Source organism: Peromyscus maniculatus, chromosome 9, assembly GCF_049852395.1.
Source record: "Peromyscus maniculatus bairdii isolate BWxNUB_F1_BW_parent chromosome 9, HU_Pman_BW_mat_3.1, whole genome shotgun sequence".
NCBI lineage: Eukaryota > Metazoa > Chordata > Mammalia > Rodentia > Cricetidae > Peromyscus > Peromyscus maniculatus.
This window is the reverse complement of record NC_134860.1, coordinates 10,896,193-10,921,847: the sequence shown is the minus strand read 5'-3', so window position 1 is coordinate 10,921,847 and position 25,655 is coordinate 10,896,193. Positions and strand designations below refer to the sequence as shown.

The following is a 25,655-nucleotide window of genomic DNA, read 5'->3' as shown; positions in this document are numbered from 1 at the left end:
ACTTCCATATGACCCAGATACATATACCACTCCTGGACATATGCCGCTAAGACTCGATGTCCTGGGGCTGGAGATGTAGCTCAGCTAATAGAGTAGTTGCTTAGCGTGCATAAAGCCTTGGACTCAATGTCTAGTACTACATAAACTAGGCATGGCATGTGCCTGTAATCCTAGTACTCTGTAAGTGGAGGAGTAAGGGCCAGAAGCCAGTCATCCTTGGCTACAAAGCCAAGTTTGGGGCCAGCCTGGGATACATGAGTCACAGTTTTAGCAACAAACTCTCATATCCCACAAGAGATTGTAAATTGGCATAAGAATCATATATGATTCAAAGCAGTAAAAAAAAAATTCAGTTTTATCATTGCCACTGCGTAAAAATATATGTAAGAACAAAAAGCTTGAAGGAAATACAACTTGTTGGTATGTTACCAAGTAAGTGTGAATGTAGTTTCCTTTCCTAGATTTAAGACCATAGAGGGCTAATATTAATTATTGTGTGCCATCTCACAATGCCGTGAAGTGGGAATGATGTTATTCTCAATTAACAAAGAAACAATTCTCACCTGACAGATAAGGAAGCTTAACGTTATTATGAATGATAAGAATATACAGAAATAGGATAGTAGAATGAACCTCGTGTGGCTGTCATCTGGCTTTAGCACTTGCTAGTTTCAGAGTAGGAGGGATTTGAATTCATACCTGCCTTATTCCAAAACTGGTGTTTCTTCAGTTATGACCCCCTCTCTGCTTTGTTGTCCAGTGATATTATTGTGTAATCTTAAAATTGCTTAGTATTTGGGGGAGTAGACATGAAAAACCTTCATAATGGCTATGACACATTGTAATTGTGAGATTTTCTGGTTATTTATGTGGTAGAGAAAGTAGTTTCTTTTAATCACATGAAGTTTATAAGAAGCCTTTTTTTTTTTTTTTAAGTTGTGGTGTTGGCAAAGACAAAATCTGCTGATACAGTTCATCCTGTTTTATAAATCTTGGACACATTCACCAGACTGACCACGCTAAAGATAAAGACTGTGGTGTATTAGTCTTTCTGACTGGTGGCCTTCTGCAGATTGAGAAACTGTGTAATTATTAACTGTGGTAATGGATATGTACTTGCTGGTTTCACCTGGTATTTTAATGAGCTTTAACCTTCTGAGTACAAAATGTAGCCTAGAATCACTGAAATTCATCATTTACCCATGACTATTTGTGTGTAAGCTTGCAATGATAAATACCAGTCCTCACCACTATCCACCCCCACTCACATACTCATCATTTCTATACCTTACACTATTTAGTAGCATCATCCTTGGTATAATTTAAAAAATTGTATTATTTGGTGTGTGTATGTGTATGTGTGTGTGTGTACGCATGCGGACACATGCATGCCATGGCATGTGGAGTTCAAAGGACAGTTTTTGGAAGTTGGTTCTTTCCTTCGATTGTGAGGCCCAGAGGTTGAATTCAGGCCTTCATCAGGCTTGCTCAGTAAGTACTTTTATCTCCGGAGCCATCTCACTGGCTATGTTATAGTTACTCAGTTTTAAATAATCAAGTCCATTTTCTAGCTAATTCTTAAAAGAGTGAAAGTCCCACACTTAGGGTATTTGTTGAGACAAATAAACGAAGGCATAGTGAAATAACTATCACATATGAAAAGCCGTGTGTTTTACATCATTTTGATTCATTCCAGACGTTTCTGGATCTGGAAGGTTTTTCTGAAGTATCAAAATTGTTTGTGTTGCCCCTGTGTGTACCACTATCTCTGCACTGAAGCGAAGAAGGAGGGCTTTGGATTTTGATCCTTCTGTGATCCTGTCAAATGTAGTAATGCTACAAATATGAATAGGTCTGAAGCTGAGGAAGGCTTAGCTCAATACAGACTCCTAAAGCATACTTGGATATGTGGCAATGAAACGAATAGGCTTGGATGCAGTTCTGTACAGTCCTGTGAAATAACAAGACAGCCCAAGAAAGAACAGAAAGGAAAAGAATGATCAGATGAGTGGAAGAACTGGTTGGGAAAGAGCCGTGTTCTGAAACTAAGGAACAGAGTGTTTCCCAGTTCAGTACTGTGAGTTCTCATTTGGCAATTCGGACTTTGTTATTGTCTTAACAGAGATAGGAAGTGAGAGTCAGATTTCAAGATACTGAGAAAATGCTAAGTGAGGACACAGAACATGGGAAGGTTTTACAATCTTTCTGTACATCTTGGAGACAGCCTACAGCCAGCCTGGCCCTTGGGTAAGCCAACTAGCACAGCTTTCTGGGCCCTGTGTTGGTTTGGGGAGTGGAGATGAGTCCAGGCTGTACCTCACTTTGTTTTGAACATTATTAAACTTGTAATTAATCATATTCCTAAGAGCCTATGGAAAATGCGGTTAACAGGCAGCTCCATACTCATTGTGCTTTTTCTGTTGACATCCTGCTTTTAATTCTGTATGACTTCCTACCTCTCTTTGATGATCATCACTCTTATCTTTCCCACTATAATAGGCCCCTTAAACCCCCTTATTGTTGGTTTTCCAGTGCTTAGCATAATGCCTGGCAAGTAATTTTGATTATTAAATAAATTAATACATATCTGTGTTTAAAAACTCCAAGCAGTTCTAATTTGGTGGCCTCACAGAATTAAGAAAGTAGAATGTTTGAGGAAAGGATTGGTAAGCAGTTTCAAATTTCAATAAGGTGAGGATTGAAAACTGACCTTTCATCTGTCTGTTGGAGGGTTCTCCACATTGAGAGTAGTGTAGCAAAATTATAATAGGAGACAGATTTAAGTTTGCTGAAGGAAAAATGAGGACAAAGATGCAACATAGGACTTTTCTTCTTTGCTTGAAAAGACTCAAGGCTAAAGGGAAGAAACATTGGAGAAGAATGCCGAGAGGTTCTTAAGAGGGGAGTTTATAATCAGTGGTTACTTTTATGACTTGATTTGCTGTGTGAGTATTCCCTCTTCCTCTTGATAGCATTTTGAAGGTTTTTGAAATGCTATTTGGGGCCTCCTTGTGGTGAATCTAATTGATGGCATATAAATTAGAAAACCCTCATACACCAGTTACTGCATATGTAGGTAATTTTTATGAGGGTTAAATGAAGGTGGGCTATGTGTTGGATACAGGAATGCTTAGTTCATTGATTTCCAAGGAGTATAATGTGACACCTAAAACTGCTATTACTCTGTCTTCCCAGTACTTCACTATTATAAGCTATAAGGTATTTGAAAATTACAGTATCTATTTTTTTAATGATTCATTGTGTGTGTGTGTGTGTGTGTGTGTGTGTGTGTGTGTGTGTGTGTGTGTGTGCATTTACCAGAAGGCATGGGATGCCCAGGAGGATCCCGTGGAAGTAGAGTTAGTCTGTGGTGAGCCACCTGATATGGGTACTGGGAACCAAACTTGGGTCCCCTGAAAGAGCAATATGTACTCTTAACCACGGAGCCATCTCTCCAGCCCCTTAGCTGATAAACTTCAACAGCGGCTGTCATTGTTCTCAACTTTCATATTAAAAATTAGCAATATTGTTCTATATTCTTAGAACATTATATTCTGTCTGAAGACTGTGAAAGAAATGCCTGAATGACCAAATGAAAAAGAGCTGGCATTATGAAAATAATACCTATTAGTCATATATCATAAAAATTAAACATAGAAGTATATTTAAAACAGTCATTTGTAGCCTTGGTCCCTCGTGGTCTTTCTGAGAGAGTCCAGCTCTGTAGCCTCAGGCTGGACTCACACAGATGAGGCTCTGCTGCTTTTGTCTCCAAAGTCCTAGGATTACAAGTGTGCACTGTTGCAGTGCACTCTACTGTGCTGTACTGTATACCAGCTGCACTACTGCAGTGCACTCTACTGTGCTGTACTGTATACCAGCTGCACTACTGCAGTGTACTCTACTGTGCTGTACTGTATACCAGCTGCACTACTGCAGTGTACTCTACTGTGCTGTACTGTATACCAGCTGCACTACTGCAGTGCACTCTACTGTGCTGTACTATATACCAGCTGCACTACTGCAGTGTACTCTACTGTGCTGTACTGTATACCAGCTGCACTACTGCAGTATACTCTACTGTACTATATACCAGCTGCACTACTGCAGTGTACTCTACTGTGCTGTACTGTATACCAGCTGCACTACTGCAGTGTACTCTACTGTGCTGTACTGTATACCAGCTGCATTACTGCAGTGCACTCTACTGTGCTGTACTATATACCAGCTGCACTACTGCAGTGTACTCTACTGTGCTGTACTATATACCAGCTGCACTACTGCAGTGCAGTCTACTGTGCTGTACTATATACCAGCTGCACTACTGCAGTATACTCTACTGTGCTGTACTATATACCAGCTGCACTACTGCAGTGCACTCTACTGTGCTGTACTATATACCAGCTGCACTACTGCAGTGTACTTACTCTACGATGCTGTACTATATACCAGCTGCACTACTGCAGTGCACTCTACTGTGCTGTACTATATACCAGCTGCACTACTGCAGTATACTCTACTGTGCTGTACTATATACCAGCTGCACTACTGCAGTGTACTCTACTGTGCTGTACTATATACTTGCCTGTTTGGAGTCTGTTTTTAAAAAGTTTTTTGAGACAGGATTTCCTCTCTACAGCAGCCCTGGCTGTCATGGAGCTTGTTTAGTAGACCAGATTGGCTTTGAACTTATAGAGATGCACCTGGCTCTGCCTCCCTGGTGCTGGGATTAAAGGTTCGGTTTGTGCTACCAATGCCTGGCTAAGTTATATATTCTTTACTTTTTTTTTTCTTTGAGACAAGGTTTCTCTGTGTAGCCCTGACTGTCCTAGAACTCACTCTGTAGACCAGGCTGGCCTCTAACTCTGCCTGTCTCTGCCTTCTAAGTGCTGGTATTAAAGGCATGTACCACCATTGCCTGGCTAAGTTATGTATTTTTAATGTTAATTTTTCAATTAAAATTTATATGTTTAGAAGATGCATTTGTATTAACATGGATCTCTTGTTTATATATTTTTGTTGCAATACAGCAGTAGCTCTCTAGGTATTACATATTTCCATTCCATTGTTTTCTTTATAGCTGTTCATTTTTAATATGTGCTTAGAAAGTCTCCCATGTTCACTCTTGTGTATCCTCTGATGTTTTTCCAGTGATTTCTCAATGTGGAGGATTTACATGAGTGCTGGGATTACAGGCACGAGCCAGGCACGGTGGAGGCTGAAGTGGAGGATTACCATGGGCCTGCGACCAGCCTAGACAGTGAGTGACAGGACAACTTGGGCTATAGGGTAAGACCCTGTCTTAAGATCAGTCAGTCCATAGTTAGTCAGACTCAAGATTTCCCTATTCCTCCCTGCTCCATTCCACCCCCTTCCCGGCACTGGAGATAAAAGAGTTTTCGTGCTAGGCAAGTGTTCTCCACTAATTTACATCCTGAGTTCTTTGATATTCTGAACATGCACAAAGTAGGTTAATACAATTAATTGTCATGTGTCTCACCATGTTGCTCAACAATTCTTAGCATATAGCTACTCATGTAAAAGCTGTGCATGGCCTGCCAGTAACCCTAGTGTTGGTGGAGCAGAGACAGGTGGAGCCTGGGAGCTTACTGGATAGCGAGTTTAGCCTAAACAGTGAACTTCAGATTCAGTGAGAAACTCTATCTCAAAAAAATATGAGGGGGGACAGTAGAGGATACTCCCTGTCTTTCTCTGGCCTCTTCATGTGCTTCTGTAGACACACATCACACACACACACACACACACACACACACACACACACACACACAGAGTGTAAGAGCTCAGCCATAGTAACAGGAACCTAGAAAAGAATATAGATCCCATGGAGTTATATTGGTAAATGTGAAAGAAATCAGTAATACGCTTACCTGATGTGTGTAAGGGCAGGGGAGGAGATGCTGGAGATTTAGAGTGAAGAGATATAAGAGTTATTTCAAATGGGATTGTGTAGGCAAGAACAGAATTGCTAGGACCTACTTTGGGATTAATGGTAATGAATTTAAAACAAGACCACTGTTCAAATAATCACCCCGACCCCCCAGTTTGTAGTCAGAGTAAGGGATGATTCTGGCCCAAAATACCTCAGGCCCAAAACCTTTTCTGCCTTTTGCCTCCAAACTATTATACTAATCAATGCTTTTTAGTGGGTTCTAGAATACATCTGTTTAATTAAAGTCAGTTTTGAACAGGTCATCAGTTGATATGATTCTTTACCAACCAACAGGATGTTTACTCAGATTTGCTTACACCAGGTGCCATAATTTATGGGGAAAAAAGCTTAAATGATGAGTTTCTTTTTATGCATTACATAGTTATTGCCATCAATTTGAATTAGTTTGTATTACGGAAAAGATGCTCAGCAGTGATGAACACTTATAAACCCAGCATTTGGTAGGTAGAAGAGAAGGTTAAGAATTCAAGGGCATCCTTGGATGTGTAACAAGTTCAGGACCAACCTGGACTACATAAGACCCTGCCCAGCATGGTGGCACATGCCTTTGATTCTAGCACTCAGGAGCCAGAAGCAGGTTGAGCTCTGTAAGTCCAAGGCCTGCCTGGTCTATAGATTGAGTTCCAGGACAGCCAAGGCTACACAGAAAAATCCTATCTCATAAAACAAACAAAATATCAAAAACACCCCAATTTGTTCTTTGCCTTTCAGTTTGAGCCTTCTATTTTGATTTTGAGATTGAGTTCAGAGGAAGTTCAAAACCTACTGAGAGAGTCTATGGAGTGAAGAAGACAGATATTTAAGGGTAATAGTTAAGGCAATTAAATAAATGTCTACCCTTTAAAACTGAATTGTTATTTAAATGGGGCAGGATTTTATAGCACAAGAAATGAACATTCTAAAAATGTACTTGTTTGATGTTTAGCTTTGTTTCTCTGAGTATTTTAAAATTAAAATTTAGATTTATTATTATTATTATTATTATTATTATTATTTGTGTGTGTGTGTGTGTGTGTGTGTGTGTGTGTGTGTGTGTGTGTGTGTGTGTGTGGTATGTAGGTCTCCGTGTGCCATGGTGTGTGTGTAGAGGTCAGAGGACAACTTTGGGAGTCACTTCTCTCCTCCCACCATGGTTTCTAGGGATTGAACTCGGGTTGTCAGGCTTGCATAGTAGAAGCATCTTTTACCCACTGAGCCAGCTTCCTGGCCCTTCTCTCAGTCTTTAATTGAAGACTTTGCGCCTTTCCTGGAACTCACTTGGTAGCCCAGGCTGGCCTCGAACTCACAGAGATCCGTCTGCCTCTGCCTCCCGAGTGCTGGGATTAAAGGTGTGCGCCACCACTGCCCGGCCTGAAGACTTTCTTATTATTAATTTCTCTTCCTCCTTTTCTTCCACCTCCTCCTCCTCTTCCACCACCTCCTCCTCCTCTTCCTCCTCTTCCTTCCTCCTCCTCTACCTCTTCTTCCTCCTCCTTCATTCTTTTTCAACTTCTTCCTCTTCTTCCTCCTTCCTTCCTTCCTTCCTTCCTTCCTTCCTTCCTTCCTTCCTTCCTTCCTTCCTTCCTTCCTTCCTTCCTTCCTTCCTTTCCTCCTCCTCCTCCTCCTCCTCCTCCTCCTCCTCCTTCCTTCCTTCCTTCCTTCCTTCCTTCCTTCCTTCCTTCCTTCCTTCCTTTTTTTTTTGATTTTTTGAGACAGGGTTTCTCTGTGTAGTTTTGGTGCCTTTCCTGGATCTCACTCTGTAGACCAGGCTGGCTTTGAACTCACAGAGATCTGCCTGCCTTTGCTTCCCAAGTACTGGGATGAAGGACATGCGCCACCACCAAATGGCTGATTTTCTTATAATTTATTATTTATTAATTTTATAATTAAGTAGCATATCAAACTAAACTGCATGTTTTTGATTAATAGTTTGTTTTCATCAGATAAAAGAATATACTAATAAATTAATTTTGAAATTTTCATTTTTATCAGAAATTATGAGTCGAGGATCTCAAGTTCACATTTTTTGGGGTGCTCCAGTTGCTCCACTGAAAATGACGATATCACAGGGAACAGCTTCCTTAATGTCCACTGCCAACACCTGGGAACAAATCCAACTTTTATACAAACAGCATTCTTTATATCTGAAGGCTGAAAATCAGGAGCTTCAAAATCCGAAAGACTACCAAATCCCAGAAACTGCTGGCCCTCCAGATGTTCTTAGTGGTCACCTTTCAACAACTTATGTGACTAGGTCTGCGCAGGTGGAAGATGGTTTCATCTGTTGTGCTTCTGAAACACAGAGTGTAAAGTCCCAGAAGATGAATCCCTCAGGCCGGAGTGGTATGACTAATGTGCAGATATGTGAATTTAAGGACAGAGTTCAGCATTTACCTGAAGAAGAAAAATATCAGAAGTTTCAGTGTGAAAATATGAAACTTAGAGATGAGCAGTCTAAAAACCAGTCAAATCCCTGTGTTCAGAACTTTCAAGCAGATTTGCTTCCATTAGATCATAAATGTACAGCTGAATTGGATTTGGACTGTTGTACTGAACAGATTACTATAGGGCCAGAGGCTGTGAGAACAAAGCCTGTGCCAACTGTACATGAAAGACAGAGTCAGGAGACCGTTTTCTCTGACACAAAGCCTGAGCCAGGGTCTGAGGGAGCAGTCGGGAAGGCCTCAGACCAGAAAGTGTCTACTGACACTGAGTTTCTCAGTATAATGACCTCCAGCCAGTGTGCTTTTCTAGCTCAAGGGAACAATAAAGGGCAAGACTGTCCAAATAAAGGGACTATAAACATGGGGATGGAACCCACAGGAAGTCCAGAAGGAAGACTAGCTGAAGATAATCTTGTTAAGCCCAGGGACAATTCTGAAAACGAGTCTGAGAGTGAGCAGAGCCAGGCGTATTCCCTGGAACTTTTTAGTCCTGAATCAGAAAGCAGTCATGTTAACAGAAACCCTGGAAAAAGTCTTGAAAGTAATATAAGTTCACAAGATCTTTTCAGTAATGAAGAAAACCCCCCACCAAATGAGGTATGCATTGAGTTGTGTGGCTCAGGAATACTGTGTTCCCAACTGAGTACTTTCCACCAAGGTGCTGCTAAAAGAAGCCGGTCCTCTAAAGATAATTTCCATCATTCTAAAGCTCGTTCGGAAGTCCGTCAAGTATCCAAGAAGCCAAAGATGGACTCTACTACAAGAGAGTCGGCCAAAACGGCGCCCCAGAGGATCATGTCTGAATTTAAGGCCATTAAAAAAATATCACTAATAAAAGACTGTGACTCTAAAAGTCAGAAGTATAACTGCTTAGTCATGGTGCTAACCCCGTGCCATGTGAAGGAAATAAACGTAAAATCTGGACCAAATTCTGGTTCTAAAGTGCCCTTAGCAACAGTTGTAGTAATTGATCAATCAGAAGTGAGGAAGAGAGTTGTTCTGTGGAGGACTGCAGCATTTTGGGCACTTACAGTGTTTCTTGGGGATATCATTTTAATTACAGGTGAGGTCATCAAGTACAGTGGTGGCTTGCCCTGTAAAGCTGTGTCCTCTGGTTCTTGTCTCCCAGGGCTCTCTCTTTGCCCTTTGCCTTCCCTCTGTGGCGTGTGTGACGACCTTACTGCTTCCCCAGGCTTAGTTCTCTTCTTCGTTCTCAGCTGCCTTCCCACTCATTATCTCCTCCCAGAAGCCTTCCCTGGTTGTTTCTCATAATCTTCCATCAGGTGACAGTTGAAGTCCTATCATGGGGTTCCTTTTGCTGTCTTGTTTGTTTGTCTCTTGACAGGGTTTCTCTGTGTAGTACTGGCTGTCCTGGAACTGTAGACCAGGCTGGCCTCTGTCTGTCTCTGCCTCCAGAGTGCTGGGCTTAAAGGCATGCACCACCACCGCCAGGCTTCTCTTTGCTGTTTTATGGCTGTATTTATATATGTCTCATTGACACCTTTACTTTATTAGCGGTATTATTATGAAAGGACAATGTTTCTGCACTTCACTCCAGTAGTGCTGTGTACATTAAACTCTTACTGAAGGAAGAGACACAGATGTTGATGGCCGTCTCATGTAGCTCAGACTGGCCTTGAATTTGCTATTATACTCAGCTGAGGATACCTTTGCATTCTTGCTCTCCCTGACTACTTGTCCAATGGAATTTTTGGAGTATTGAAGAAGTTAGGTTTCCCCAACAGTAAAGAGGTGACTGACTGGACCTGTGCTGTGGTCACTTTTAATCAAGGCCATCTTATGTCAAGGTCATTCACTGTGTAATCTTCTCATAGACCTTTTCTAGTAAGTAGAGACAGCCCTGCTACCTGTTTTTTTCCTAACAGCCATATAGTTGTTTACAAATAGGTAACATCAAGTGTCTACTGGAATTGAACAGTTTTTCTATTAAAGGACAGTTAGGGAATACTATTTTTATGGATGCCTTTTAAAATGTATCTTTTTGTTTGTTTGTTTTTTTGTTTTTGTTTTTTTTTCCAAGCAGAGTTTCACTGTGTAGCCCTGGCTGTCCAAGAACTCACTCTGTAGACTAGGCTGGCCTGGAACTCAGAGATCCGCCTGCCTCTGCCTCCCGAGTGCTGGGGTTAAAGGCGTGCGCCACCATGCCCGGCTCCCCTTTTTGTTTTTTCAGACAGATCTTAACTCTCTTGCCCAGGCTGGCCTCAAACTCAGGACAGTTGTCCTGCTTCTGCTTCCTGAGTGCTGGATTACAGGCATGCTACCATGCCTGGTGAAACCATTTTGTTTCATTTTCGCCCTAAGAATTTAGAACCACACCATGCTAGGTAAACACTCTGCCGTTAACTGATATCCCTAGCCCATCATTTTTTTATTTGTAGTAATACCTGAACATGATATTTGGTGTATTTGACATATGAGTGATACAGCCACCAACGTGAAATGAAAAGCTGTTTGGAAATATCTAAAACAGCTGGTCATGGTAGTGAATACCTTTGATCCCAGCACTCAGGAGGTAGAGTCAGGTAGATATCTAAGAGTTTAAAGCCAGTCTGGTCTACATTGTGAATTCCAGGACAGCCAGAGCTACATAGTGAGACCCTGTCTTAAGTATATATGTATGTATGTGTGTGTATTCCAAGGTGAACATGTGGTAGTTTGAATAGTTTGAATATTATATGTCTAAAACTATCTGTGATGTAACTGGTTTCACAGTGAAGTCCTGTGTTGGTTAGTATTTTTATCAACTTAATACAAACTAGAGGCATCAGAGAGTAGGAAACTTCTGTTTAGAAAATGCCCCTATCTGATTGGCCTGTAGGTAAGCCTGTGGGGCATTTTCTTGATTAAGAAATTGGTGCGGAAGGGCCCAGCCCATTGTGGGTAGTGCCTTTCCTGAGCAGGTGGTCCTGGATTGTATAAGAAAGCAGGCTGAACAAGCTGTGGAGAGCAAGCCAGTAAGCAGTATTCCTCCTGGTCTTTGCTCCAGTTCCTGCCCCCAGGTTTCCTCACTAAGTTTCTGCTCTGACTTCCCTCAATGAAAAACTGTAAGCTGAAAGATTAAATAAACTCTTTCTTCCATAGGTTGCTTTTGGTCATGGTCTTCATCACAGCAATAGGAAGCAAATGTAAGACAAGTCCTCAGTGAGAAATACAACTATAAGTCATCTAGCAGATCATTACAAGCAGGAATAAAGTATCTGTGGCTGCCTATACCTACACAGTTACCCACTCACAAGCAATGATGAATAAATTTCCCTTTCAGCAGTTGGACACACCACAGTGTTTATAATTCATTGGTTTCTGAATCAGACAGGTACTGCAGAATATGCTGGAATTCAGACATTTTGTCTCTGTAATTCAGCTATTGTCTTTTTCTTTTTTAGCTTTAAAAATCCCTGGGTCTGGGCTGGAGAGATGGCTCAGCTGTTAAAGGCTAGGCTCACAACCAAAAAATCCCTGGATCTATGCCGGGCGGCAGTGGCACACGCCTTTAATCCCAGCACTTGGGAGGCAGAGCCAAGTGGATCTCTGTGAGTTCTACAGAGCGAGATTCAGGACAGGCACCAAAACTACACAGAGAAACCCTGTCTCGAAAAACCAAAAAAAAAAAAAAAAAAAAAAAAAAAAAAAAATTCCCTGGATCTGATTTTCAAAATTTTCCAGAATTGTAGAATAGTATACCACTATTGGCAAGGAATAGAAGATGAATAAAAAGTTAACATCATTTCCTAAACAGAACAAAATGTTACATTTAGAAATTGGGTGCCAAATATATTCCAAGAGACAATGCATTGAAAGATTAAAAAAGGACTGAAAAACGTTGTAACTCACACCCATCATACAATAGCTCTTTAATGAGACAAGAATCAATATTCAGGCCTGCTATAAGCCCAACCAGCCAGATAACTAGGAAAGGAATTTCTAGCATTTTCTGACAAAATTCCTTATTAACTTTGAGCTTTCTAAGGAAAGATAGTTGTATCCTTTTACTTGCCTTGCCTTTTGTGAATGATCAGTCACCCATGTGCTTTTCCTTCTTTGCCAAATCAAATGCTGATCCACTCTTGATATTCTGAGCATTGTTATTAGCTCTAGCTTCCGGGAGACTCCTGACTGTGGTGTTTGGTAGTACTACTCAGTGTAGTTCAGTGTCTCTGTAGTACTTGCCACCAATGACTCACACATTAAAAACAGTCTAGTTGAATGTATAATGTGTATTCCGTAAGCTCCCTATGTCAAGGGGGCTACTTCAGTCTGACCCATCATTTTGATATTTGGTATTTTTGCTGAGATAAGCCACAGTGACATATGCCCAAACTGAGTAGCCCAACGAACACATCTACTGTAGATTCTCAATCTGTTAATGAAGAATCTGTACCATATTTCATTTTTGGTACAGCCATAGATAAATGGCCTTGTCTTGTGGCCCAGTGCACTAGTATTGAATTCAGGTCTCCTCCAAGTTCATCCACAGTGGCACTCTTGAAACAGAATAAACCAATTCTGTTACTGATGGCAGCCCATTGGAAGAGTGTAGTATTTTCTTTGGTTGTCATGTGTATAACTTTTGCTGGCACAAATTCTCAGTAGTGTTCATATATTCCATATTATCTAGGCTTGACTATCTTCATGTGTTGTAGTTCCGCCCAAGAAGTTCTTCATATCTATGGTTTTAATGGTGTTGGGACTTGGTTTCCTTTGGGTAGAAGAGGGGAATGTTTCAGTATTTCACTAATGCTGGTGATCTGCCATTTTGGTATGAAATCATTCCTACTGCTCCACACTGGGGGAAAGTAGTGGATTGGGATGGGAAAGGTGAGCTCAGCTGAAGGCAATGTGAATGCCTCTTCCTCCTCTCCCTTAGACTGGGTGACTCCCGGCTTGCTCAGGCCTCATAGGCAAGGGTCTAGGTTCAGAGTTTAAATTAGCTGTTCTATCATTTTTGTGCGTTTGGGTAGGTTTCAGTCTATCAGAACTCTAGTTGCTTGGTGTGTGAGATGTATGCATAATGTTTTGCTATGATTAGTTACTACTGTATGTTTAATAAGTTAACCACAGTCTAAAGGAGTTCATGACATGACCAGATTTTGTTTTGTTCTGTTTTTAGATGTTACTGTTTATGAGGACCAATGGGTTGGTGAGACAGTACTCCAATCAACATTTACCAGTCAGTTATTAAATCTTGGAAGTTATTCACATGTCCAGCCTGAAAAATGTAAGACATAATTGAATGTCCTGAATTTAGGATGTTTCAATTCATGACTTTTTGTTTTTTTTGTTTTTTTTTTTCGAGACAGGGTTTCTCTGTGTAGCTTTGCACCTTTCCTGGAGCTCACTTGGTAGCCCAGGCTGGCCTCGAACTCACAGAGATCCGCCTGGCTCTGCCTCCAGAGTGCTGGGATTAAAGGCGTGTGCCACCACCGCCCGACTTTTTAGCTTTAGGATGGTACAAACCCAGTATGAACATACTTTGGATTTTGATCTTTTCTGGACTAGTGATGCTGCCAGTGGCGGAGAGCCATGGTTCACAGTCAGCCATCTGATTATAAGGTGAACTGCTGAGACTTCATATTGGGCTGTGTTTGGTAATTTCTTATAAAACTATGTGTGTACTTGGAAGACAACCCAGAAACTGCACCCTAGAAATCTGAGTCACAGAAAGAACATTTATGTCCACACAAAATTCTATACTCTTAAAAACCTCAACTGGGAAATAACTCAAAATGTTCTTCAACAAGTAAATAATAAAGCAAACAACAGTAGATCCATATAAAGGAACACTATTCAATACTAAGAGTAGTAGGTAGATGGTAGATTAGGTATATCTAATATATTTTTTGATATATCTTTGATATATGTTGGGGTGTGGAGGCCCAAATTACTCAGGGTCCAAGAATCTGAGCTTCCTTTACCCAGCAGGGCTGCATAGGGGATGATCTGACCATTGGCATGGTTACCAGGTGTTTGGAAAGGTCTACACTTGGCTGTGCGGTGTGCTTTGATCTAGCAAGGGGGAGGTCTTTTGCTTTTCCCCTTGACATTATTATAAAAAGTCCTTTTGAATAAATGGAAAAGGCTAGTGGGTATTGGCCCAGGCCCTTACGAAGCTATCCTGTGTTTCTGTCTTTCTTCTTGTCAGCTAGGTCTCTCTTTCTACCTAATATTTCTTATCCCTCTCTCCTCCTCATAGGAACCCTTTAAAAGGTGGGAGCTGGCCTCCCACAGATGGCACCCTAAACGTGGGACTTAGGTACAGGGGTCCTCTCACAGTGGGATTATTGGAATGCTACCTCATAATCTTCTGTAAGTCTGCAAACAGATATATTAGGGAAGATGTGTGTAAAAATTGTTTTTAGTTTTCTAAACATTTCCATTTGTAATATGAAATTGGAATTCATTTATTTTTATTTTTTATTTTTTGCATTACTAGGATTGAACGTAGGGCCCCAGCCGATGCTAAGCCTGTGCTCTACCCCAAGCCTTGAAAAAGGAATTGAAACTAGAACTTTAAAAGATGATTATGGTAGGAGTAAGCAGGGGCCCCCAGCCTCAGATGACAGCTATGTGCCTAGAAGAGAAAGAAAAAAAAAAAAAAAGATGAGGAAGAACTTGTATATTGTTAGCCTTATAAAGTATTGTGGTTTGTGTTTCATTTTCTTCTTAGGAAGTCTACAAAGTGGTGGTTCTTAGCATTTAGTGAGTTATCTCTGAGATGCTATGGTCCATGTTTACAGAAAAATGTAGATAGACAAAAGAAAAAAAGAAAACATTGTTCTCAGTCATTCTATGGACTTCTGAAGCTTACCTGTGTAATTTCTGAGCCTCCGAGCCTTTGAGATAATTAAAATCCTATTGGACTCATAGACAAATACAGTTTGAAAGCTTTCCTATCATTGCTGAGAAAAACTAGCTTCCTTTTTTGGTGACCATTGCATACATCAATAGTTATTTCTCTAAGTATCAAATAGTGTTCCATTATATGGATCTACTGTTGTTTGCTTAATTATTCACTTGTTGAAGAACATTTTGAGTTATTTCCCAGTTGAGGTTTTTAAGAGTATAGACTTTTGTGTGGACATAAATGTTCTTTCTGTGACTCACATTTCTAGGTGCAGTTTCTGGGTTGTATTCTAAGTACACACATCGTTTGATAAGAACTCACCAAACTCTTGTCCACTGTGGCTATACTTACTTTGAAGTCCTTCCATGGGCTGGGGTATGGCACACTGGTAAAGGGCTTGCCTACTCTATACAAGGCTTTGTGTTTGATCTCTAGCACCTCAAAATACATACATCAATGAATAAGCCAGGTGGAGTATCACATAGCTTGAAACCATATTTGGGAAGCTGATGTAGAATATTATAAAGTTGAGGCCAGCCTAGACAATGATACTGATCAAAAAGGTAGATAAAATCAGAGACTCTGGGTTGATCCCCAACACTGCAAAATAAATAAAATAAATACAACCATTTAGTAGGAATATTACAACTTTATCGATGTATTTTAGAATATCTGTAAGAACAGTTATTATATGTCCTGTTCTTTTGCACAGGAGGATGACTACAGATAACAGTCCATACTGTAACAAAGCTAGAATTAAGTACTTGAAATGTTTTCACCCATAAAGAAACAAGAAATGTGTGGAGATAGGTTTCTTTAACTTGATTTGAACATTTTCTGATGTGTGCATGCATTAAAGCATTACATGGCATCTCATTAATATGTATAATTTTACATGTCAATCAAAAAGAAATACATTTTAGTAAATAAAGAAAATCAAGCTGGGGTTGCAGCACTGTGGTAGAGCACTGATCTAGCATGTACATCATCCTGGATTTGATCCCTAGCACCACAGAAATTAATATATAGGATTCATACCAACAATACCTTTTACAGTTTCTCTCTCTCCTTGTCAACTTTTACTGTCATTCAATTTTTTAAAAAATTTAATCTATTCTAAGAGATGTGTTCTGCAACTCATTGAAGAGTCATTCCCTAATGGTGCAAGACAGCTCTAATATACAAAACATAATTAAAGAGATAGAAGATCTAATTAATATACTTCATAGATTAGGTATGTATATAAATAAGGTCAGATAGAACATGCTGCATCAGAAACACTAACTCTAGATTATATTGTCAAAAACTCAGTGACTTCCATCAAGTAGGAGTATAGCATCCACACTTACCAAAGTGTTACAGAACTGTAATTCATTAGTTAACAACAACAAAAACCAGGTTCTTTTTTTTTAAGTTTTGAAACTTTAAAACAAATTTTGGATTTTAAGGATGGATACAAAATTTTACAGAAATAATATGTATTGGAACACAGAAGGTATATTTAAAGCAGCTAACAGACAAATTTCCCAGTCAAACACTTCTACCAATAAGAGTGAAAGAATAGAAATATAATTCTACCACAGTATATAAAGAACTCAAGAAACTAGACATCAAAATACTGAACAGTCCAATTAAAAAATGGGCTAAAGAGCTAAACAGAATTCACAAAACAAGAATCACAAATGGCTGAAAGACATTTAAAGAAATGCTCAACATCCTTAATCATCAGAGAAATGCAAATCAAAACGACTCTGAGATACCACCTTACACCTGTCAGAATGGCTACGATCAAAAACACCAGTGACAGTCAATGTTGAAGAGGATGTGGAGCAAAGGGAACACTCCTTCATTGTTGGTGGGAATGTACACTTGTACAACCACTGTGGAAATCAGTATGGCGGTTTCTCAGAAAATTAAGAATCGAACTACCTCAAGACCCAGCCATCCCACTCTTGGGCATATACCCAAGGAATGCTGATTTATACCATAAAGATACATGCTCAGCTATGTTCATAGCAGCACTATTTGTAACAGCCAGAACCTGGAAACAACCTAGATGCCCGTCAACGGAGGAATGGATGAAAAAAATGTGGTACATATACATAATGGAGTACTACTCAGCAGAGAAAAATAATGAAAGCATGAAATTTGCAGGCAAATGGATGGAACTAGAAAAAATCATCCTGAGTGAGGTAATCCAAACCCAGAAAGACAGTCATGGTATGTACTCACTCATAAGTGGATTCTAGATATAAAATAAAGAAAGAACAATCAGACCACAACCCATAGAACCATGGAGGCTATATATATAGCATGGAGGTCCCTAGGACGACTGTGGCTTATAAAAAATTTCGGTTTTACTCAATTATTGAAAAAAAATAGCCAAATGAATGGAAACACATGAACTATAAACCAAAGGCTGAGGGGCCCCCAGCTGGATCAGGCCCTCTGAATAGGTGTGACAGTTGATTGGCTTGATCTGTTTGGGAGGCATCTAGGCAGTGGGACCAAGTCCTGTGCTCGTTGCATGAGTTGGCTGTTTGAAACCTGGGGCTTATGCAGGGACACTTGGCTCAGTCTGGGAGGAGGGGACTGGACCTGCCTGGACTGAGTCTACCAGGTTGATCGCAGCCCTCGGGGGAGGCTTTGCCCTGGAGGAGGTGGGAATGGGGGGTGAGCTGGGGGTAAGGGGAGGGCGTGGGAGGGGGAGAACAGGGGAACCCGTGGCTGATATGTAGAACTAAATGGTATTGTAAAATAAAAGGGACGAGGGAGAAATATAATTCTAAGCTCAGAAAATTTACAAAACAACTAAGTAAGCCATGAAATCCCCAAAGTAGCTGGGTGGTGGTGGTGCACACCTTTAGTCCCAGCCCTTGGGAGGCAGAGCCAGGAAGATCTCTGTTTTAGGGGAGCCAGAATTACCAGACAACTTAACCTGCTATAAAGCCTCTGTGATTTAGACAGTGATGTGTGATATATAAATAGATAAGTAGACCAGTGGAACAAAGCAGGAGGGTCCAGGTTAGAGTGCATACCTATAGCAGTGTAGTACAGAGTAGAAGTCTGAATGCATTTCTTTGTGATGTGGGGCATTAGACCCAGGGCCCTGGACGTGTGAGGCAAGTGCTTTACCATCAAGCTGCATCCTCAACTCTAAGACTAATGTTTTAGCAAATGGTGCTGAGACAACCAGTAGCTTTTAGAAAAAGATAAAATAAGACACATCATACAACAAACAGAAAGATAAATGCCTAACAATTAGTAATCCACATGTAAAAATAAACTATGTATTTGCCATGTCTGAATTCTTTAATATTGATACAGGAAAAGGTTTTATTAGAATTGCTCAAAATCTAGATGTGGCAAAAGACAAAATTGATAAATTTGAAATAAAGCTTGACCCCAAATGTTACAAAGTCAAAAGACAAATGATAAACTTGAAGAAAATATTTGTATCCTCTACTTTAGACAAAAGGCTAATATATTTCTTTTTTTACTTTTGGTTTTTTCATGACACATTTTCTCTGTGTAGCCCTGGCTGTCCTGGAACTTACTCTGTAGACCTGCCTGGCCTCGAACTCAGAGATCCGCCTGCCTCTGCCCCCCCGAGTGCTGGGATTATACCCCAGTCCAAGCCCAAGGTTAATATTTCTAATACAAATAACTTCTAAAAGGTGAATGATAAAGGTCCTGAGAGGAAATGGGAAAATGGAGGAAAGAATGAGCAGCTCTCAAAAAAGTAATGTAAAAATGATTCTTGGACATAGCATAACTTACTTACAATTAGAGAAATTCATATTAAAGTGGCATAAAGATACTTCTTTCCAGGGACTGGAGTGAGAGCTCAGCAGTTAAGAGTACCCGCTGCTGTTCCCAAGGACCTAGGTTCCGTTACCAGCACCCATATTGGTGGCTCACAATCATCTGTAACTCTAGTTCCAGGGGATTGACACCCTCTTCTGGCCTCACTGGCACCAGACACTCATGTGGTGCACAGACATACATGCAGGCATAACACCCACACACATACAGTTTTAAAAATAAGTAAATGAATACATATAAATGTGTTTAAAACGATCGCTTCTTTCCTGTTAGACTGACAGAATTAAATATACGACAGTACATTGTACTGATGAGGCCATGGAGAGAAAGGGGATCTTCCGAGTAGTCCTGGGGACGCGAACGCCACAGCCCTTCTGGAGGGATTTGGCAATAGCTACAAAGTTATACATACAAGTGTATGTGTACTGTAAGAATGACCAAATTTTGGTACATTCACATAATAGAAAATGCAGATTGAAAAAGAATGACAGGTAAGAGTTACATAAAAACACAAAGCTCCCAGAAGTGTATGTAGTCTTCTCTGACGAGGTAAGGAAGAAGAGTCAGATACAGGTGGCTTTGTTTACTTGTAGAATGAAAATGAAAACGCATGTAGGAGAATCCAGAACCTTACGAGATTGATGCCAATGAGAAGGGAGGAGAAGAGGGGAGGGAGTGAGGACCCGGCCGAGGCAAGTGGCATGTCTGTCTTGTGTGGCTCCGACTAGTAGGACCTTATAATGTGTCATCCACCCCTGTGGTAAGTAAGTGTAACCTCGGGATGCAGGGGAGGGAGAACCCAGTGGCATGCGAATACTGAGGGACCTAGCAGTGTTAATAACTAAAGTATAGAGAAGGGGTGGGGAGGAAAAGAAGCCCAGATAAGTGCGAAAACGGCACATTGGCTGGAGTTGACGTGTGAAGACGAGAGGGCTGTACAGAAAGGCAAATCTATCAGCAAACGTTTCTCAAGGCAGAAGACTTGGTGACAGCTTTGGTATGTGCTAGAAATGAACAGACAACCAAATGAATGAATGTCATCTGAGAGTGTGTCCATTGCTGTGTTTAGAAAATGCTTCATCCTCCAGAAATCATAAAACAGTGGTTGCAAGAGAGTGTGGTCTGGCTTTAAGATCATGTCTAGGCTGTGACACATGAAAAAGATCATCCCAGAAAACTTCAGCAATTTTGAATTCAAGAAACATATCTAAGGCCAATTGAATTATTTAAACATTTTTAAAAAGGTGTATGTACAGTGAAGAATCTTTTATACTGTTTGCTTTTATGGGTTCTGAATGTGCTTTTGGAGAACTTAGAACTTAGGTATGCTAATCTGACCGTTAATTGTGTGAAAACTAAATCTTCCCTCAGAAGAGCTCTCTAGAGTTACCAGCTTCTTGTAAAGGTGTATACTTTGTTATAAGTAGAATGTACAAATGCCATGTATAAGCCATCTCAATTTCCCATCATGATTCATGATATCTTTAATGTATTTTTATTAGCCCATATTCCTTATAGTTGGTGAGGGTATTTGATATGGATGGTTTTTAAATTTAATGTATTTTTATTTTTAATTATCATTAACATTTTTATAGTATGACTTTGCAGTATTAATTGTGCTTGTGAAACAAATACTTTAAGTATTTATAAAGATCCATTGGTATTTAATGTCATTTTTATTGTGTTACTATTAATAGAACAATAAAGTAAAAAAAGTTATTATATGATATGTGAAATATTCACATTAGAGGATGTAGAGTGAGGAAGATGAGGGAACTTTGTATTGTTTTTGCAACTAATTCTATAACTGTGACATTCATTAAAACCTTAAAAGCCTGGAGTGGTGACACACATCTTTAGTCCTAGCGCTTGGGAGGGAGAGGCAGAGCTTGGGGTCCTTCTGGTCTACATAGTGAGTTGCAGAATAGCCAAGGCTCCATTGAAAGACTCAGAAAAAGTTTTTTTAGTGCATATGTATGTGTTCATGTGGAGGGGTGAGGTACATGTGTGTATATCCGCTGCATGTGGAGGGGTGAGGTACATGTGTGTATATCCGCTGCATGTGGAGGGGTGAGGTACATGTGTGTATATCCGCTGCATGTGGAGGGGTGAGGTACATGTGTGTATATCCGCTGCATGTGGAGGGGTGAGGTACATGTGTGTATATCGCTGCATGTGGAGGGGTGAGGTACATGTGTGTATATCCGCTGCATGTGGAGGGGTGAGGTACATGTGTGTGTATATCCGCTGCATGTGGAGGGGTGAGGTACATGTGTGTATATCCGCTGCATGTGGAGGGGTGAGGTACATGTGTGTGTATATCCGCTGCATGTGGAGGGGTGAGGTACATGTGTGTGTATATCCGCTGCATGTGGAGGGGTGAGGTACATGTGTGTGTATATCCGCTGCTTGTGGAGGATAGAAGGCAGCCCTGGGTAAGCGCCTCACAAATGCTGTACATCTTCTTTGAGTCATGGTTTGTTTCCTTCCTTCCTCCCTCCCTCCCCCCCTCCTCCCCCTCCCTCCCTCCCTCCCTCCCTTCCTCCCCCCTCCCTCCCCCTCTCTCTCTCTCTCTCTCTCTCTCTCTCTCTCTCTCTCTCTCTCTCTCTCTCTCTCTCTCCATCTCTCTCTCTTTGGTTTTTCAAAAGGGTTTCTCTGTTTAAATAGTAGTGGCTTTCTTGGAACTCACTTTGTAGACCAGGCTAGCCTTGGACTCACAAAGGTCAGTCTGTCTTTGCCTTCCAGGTTTTGGAATTAAAGGTGTGTGCCACCCCCCCCCCCCACCCCCCCCCTCCCCGCTGAAACATGGTTTTTTACTGGCTTGGAGCTCACCACTTAGGCTGGACTGGCTGAGTAGCGGGCATGAGAGACCTCCTGTCTCTTGTCTCACCGGCACTGGAGTCACAAGCACAAGCACATGCCTGGTTACAGAGGATTGCTTAGGTCTTTGTGCTTGTGAAGAAAGCACTTTCCCAACTGAGCTAACTCCCTAACCTGCAGACATTAAAAAGCTGCTTATCATCCAGTCAATAGGTATAAAGAAATCTTCTGATGAAATTCAATATCCACTCATTAGAAACATCCGAGTCCACAGGCAGCAGGAAGAGGGGGCCACTGGGCCTAGCTTAGGCTTCTGAAACCTCAAACCCCAGTGTTACACTTCCTTTAATGGCCACACCTACCCCAACAAGGCCACACCTCCTAATTCTTCTAAGTAGTACCACTCTCTTTTGACTAAGCAGTCAAATATATGAGCTTATGGGTGGAGGGGATTCTTTTCTAACAAGCACAAAATCCAAGGCAAAAAAAAAAAAAAAAACATCAAAATTAAAAGTATAATGGAAATTTGCTTTTTTTTTTTTTTTTTTTTTTTAGTTTTTAGTTTTTTTGAGACAGGGTTTCTCTGTGTAGCTTTGCGCCTTTTCTGGAACTCACTCTGTAGCCCAGGCTGGTCTCGAACTCACAGAGATCTGCCTGGCTCTGCCTCCCGAGTGCTGAGATTAAAGGCGTGCGCCACCACTGCCTGGTCTGAAATTTGCTTTTAAGGTTTGGACATTAGACTAGGGTACTACTGTTATCACTCTTACTAACGTTATTTTAGAGGCACCAACTAGTGTGCTAAAGTACAGAAAAGATGCAAAGAGATTAGAAAGAATGAAATAAAACATTGTTTATTAAATGATATGATGGCTTATATATTGACTTCTCCAAAAATTATGAGAATTAATGAGAGAGTTTAGCATGGTAGGTAGATATAAGATAAACATGAAAATCAATTGGATTTCTGGAATGGAACACCCAATAATAAAAGAATTCACTGTTTACAAAATTAATATGATACCAACATATATTAGTAAATCTGGCTGAATTTCCTTCATTGAGCTGCATTCCTTTAAAAGATTTATATTTTATTTTATGTATATGAGTTTTGCCTGTATGTATGTCTGCATGTGTATCTGCACACCGTGTGCATGAAGTGCCTGCAGAGACCAGAAGAGGGCATTGGTTTCCCTGGAACTGGAATCACTGATGGTTGTGAGCCGCCAAGAGTGTGGAACTGAACTTTGGTTCCCTGCAAGAGCAGCCAGTTTTCTTAACCACTGAGCCATCTTTCTAGCCTGAGCTGTAGAGTTTTGATCCTGTTTCTTCTCCTCAATCTAGAAGTGTTCTCTTGGCCAGGATTCAGAGTCTAGTCCCATGACATTTACTCTGAGTGTCCTGGGAATGTGGTTCACTGAGGGTCTAAGCACCAAGCTACTGAACCTACTGAGAGATTTATTTATTTATTTACTTTTATTCATTCATTTATCTATCTATCTATTTATCTATTTATTTATTTTCAGAGCTAACCACCGAAGCTACTGAAACTACAGAGATATTATTTATTTATTTATTTATTTTCAGAGCTGAGGACCGAACCCAGGGCCTTGTGCTTGCTAGGCAAGCGCTCTACCACTGAGCTAAATCCCCAGCCCCCAGGATCTTTTTAAACCAGGCTCTTGCTGATGCTCTAGTTAAATGCTGAGAGCAGAGGGTTTTCCTGGGATATCTCTTCTTTCTCTGCTGTCGCCATGTATAACTTTTGTTCCCTTCCCCTTTTTTCCTCTTTAAGGTCTCTGTTACTGAGAGCACGTGTCTAAGATCTTCTGAGGCTTTTTGTCTTAAGCATGGCTCTGTGAGGAGGGAGCTTCCCAGACCACACTAATGCCTCTGGGATAGACTGCATTTGTTTGGTTTTGCTGTCATACTAGAGATTTTTCAGCCATCGCTTAACTCTTCTCATGGCTGTTCTCTGTCTCCCTCCAGTTTATTCCCTGGAGAGTCTAGCCAACTGTTTTCTAAGTAGTTCTGTTTTCTGTGTCTAAGTTTTCAGGAATGTTCCTTCCTTTCCATAGCTCCCCCCACCCATTGCTCCCAGCCATGAATGGTTCTGGGGATAGAGCCCAGAGCCACCTGAGTGCTAGGTAAACCGTTTACTGAGTGTGATCCAAGCCTGTCCTCAGTTTACATTCTATGCTGAGTGTTCGTTACCGTCTGTCTCTAGGTCAATCAGTAACTCTTGCTGTGTTGAGATTGTGATGTGATTTTCCCTGTGTCCTTACTGAGCACCTGGTGTAGCATCTGTCACATAGCAGATGAGTAGTGAGTAATGAGTGAGTGAATAATTAGGTGTTGGTGTAGCAGATGGAGTAGATGCAGATGAGCATGTTAATGGGAGAAAGAAAAATCATAAATTAGTTTAAAAACTCTTGATTTCTAAAAAACAACAAAATATATTTGGGTAGCATCATCTTTTGGTCATAAATCTGTCATGTATATGAACATATCTCCCTTTCCTTCAGGATAATTTAAATTTGATCAGCAAAGCTCATTAGTCCATATTTTTAAATAATTTATTTAATTAGTTAGTTTGCATGGAGGTGGTGGTACCTGTGCAAATTCAGAAGACAACTTGTGTGAGCTGCTTCTCTCCGTGTACCATGTAAGTCCTGGGTTACAGCTCAGGCCATCAGGCTTGCAAGCAAACTCCTTGGCCTGCTCAGTCATCTTGTGGGTTCAGCTAGTGCTTCTAAAGTATGTGTATTTTATTGTATGTAAAGTTGTAAAGTCTGCCTCAACAAAATTAAAAACAGGGTCTAGAGAATTGGCTCAGTGGCTACGAGTACATTTTACATAAAGGTCCTAGGTTTGAGTCCTGGCACCCATATAGTACCTCATAACCATGTAGAAATCCAGTTCCAGGGGATCCACTCTGTGGGTACCAGGAACTCATGTGGTGCACAGTAAAATATTCATATACACAAAATAAAATAATCTTAAAATTAAAATAAACATTGAGAAAGGAAGACTAAAATCAATTAAATGGTATTATGACTGAATAATGAAATGGCTGTTCTTACAATTGAAATTCTAATCAGTGAAGCAGTCAGTCTCTACAGAATTAGCTTCTTTTCAGGAATTTTTGTTCACACTAAGCATAGTATTTTCTGTAAACTATCTTATGTTGTGATATATAAATACATGTAAAACATTACTTAATTTCTATAAAATATATAGTTTATTCTTTACTCAGATTAAACCAAAAAGTAAATGTAGATATTGTTAGGCAATAGAAACTATTATCATCTCCAAAAATTCCATCCTGTTCCCAATCTGTAGCCAGGCTCCGATTTTTCATTATTTTTTAATTCTTCCATAGTCCCGAAACTATCTAGCTGGCTCCCCAGTCTCTAGTCTAATCCTGTCTTTCCCAGCTTTCACGACAACAGTCCTTCATCGACAAGCTCCTAAGCACAGCCCTTGGAAATATCCTACAAATGACCTAACAGACTCTCCTGAACCTGCCCTCCACCATTTAAGTTTAGGATGCTGTCCTTAGCGCTTCCAAGATGCTATGAAGTGGTCACACCTCTCTTCCCAACCAAATTCCACACAGCATAGCAACCACACACACACAACGATTCTTCCTCCCCTAACTCTCATTGACGTGTGTTCCATAGGGAGTGACACCACTTGAAAGGATTAGGAGGGTGGCCTTGTTGGAGAAAGTGTGTCACTGGGGTTTCAGAAGCTC

The 25,655-nt window shown here is 40.6% G+C and overlaps 1 protein-coding gene and 1 pseudogene across 20 annotated transcripts in view; one reads left to right on the top strand and one right to left on the bottom strand.

The window, feature by feature from the left end:
* The window catches only part of Shld2 (shieldin complex subunit 2), an 81,637-nt gene that overhangs the window by 40,049 nt on the left and 15,933 nt on the right, over positions 1-25,655 (top strand). For 2 of the 20 annotated variants that reach the window (XM_076544396.1, XM_076544395.1), the window contains 4 exons: positions 5,152-5,260; positions 6,683-6,776; positions 7,943-9,457; positions 13,523-13,630. In XM_076544396.1, the coding sequence (XP_076400511.1) occupies positions 7,948-9,457; positions 13,523-13,630 (1,618 nt within the window). In that variant the 5' untranslated portion in view covers positions 5,152-5,260; positions 6,683-6,776; positions 7,943-7,947. Of the gene's footprint in view, positions 1-2,122; positions 2,248-2,330; positions 2,946-5,151; positions 5,290-6,682; positions 6,777-7,942; positions 9,458-13,522; positions 13,631-25,655 lie in introns of those variants that run through there. The other 18 variants (XM_076544400.1, XM_015995622.3, XM_042284328.2 and 15 more) reach the window with 14 other exon arrangements.
* LOC143267456 (palmitoyltransferase ZDHHC17 pseudogene) lies at positions 12,065-12,971 on the bottom strand (annotated as a pseudogene).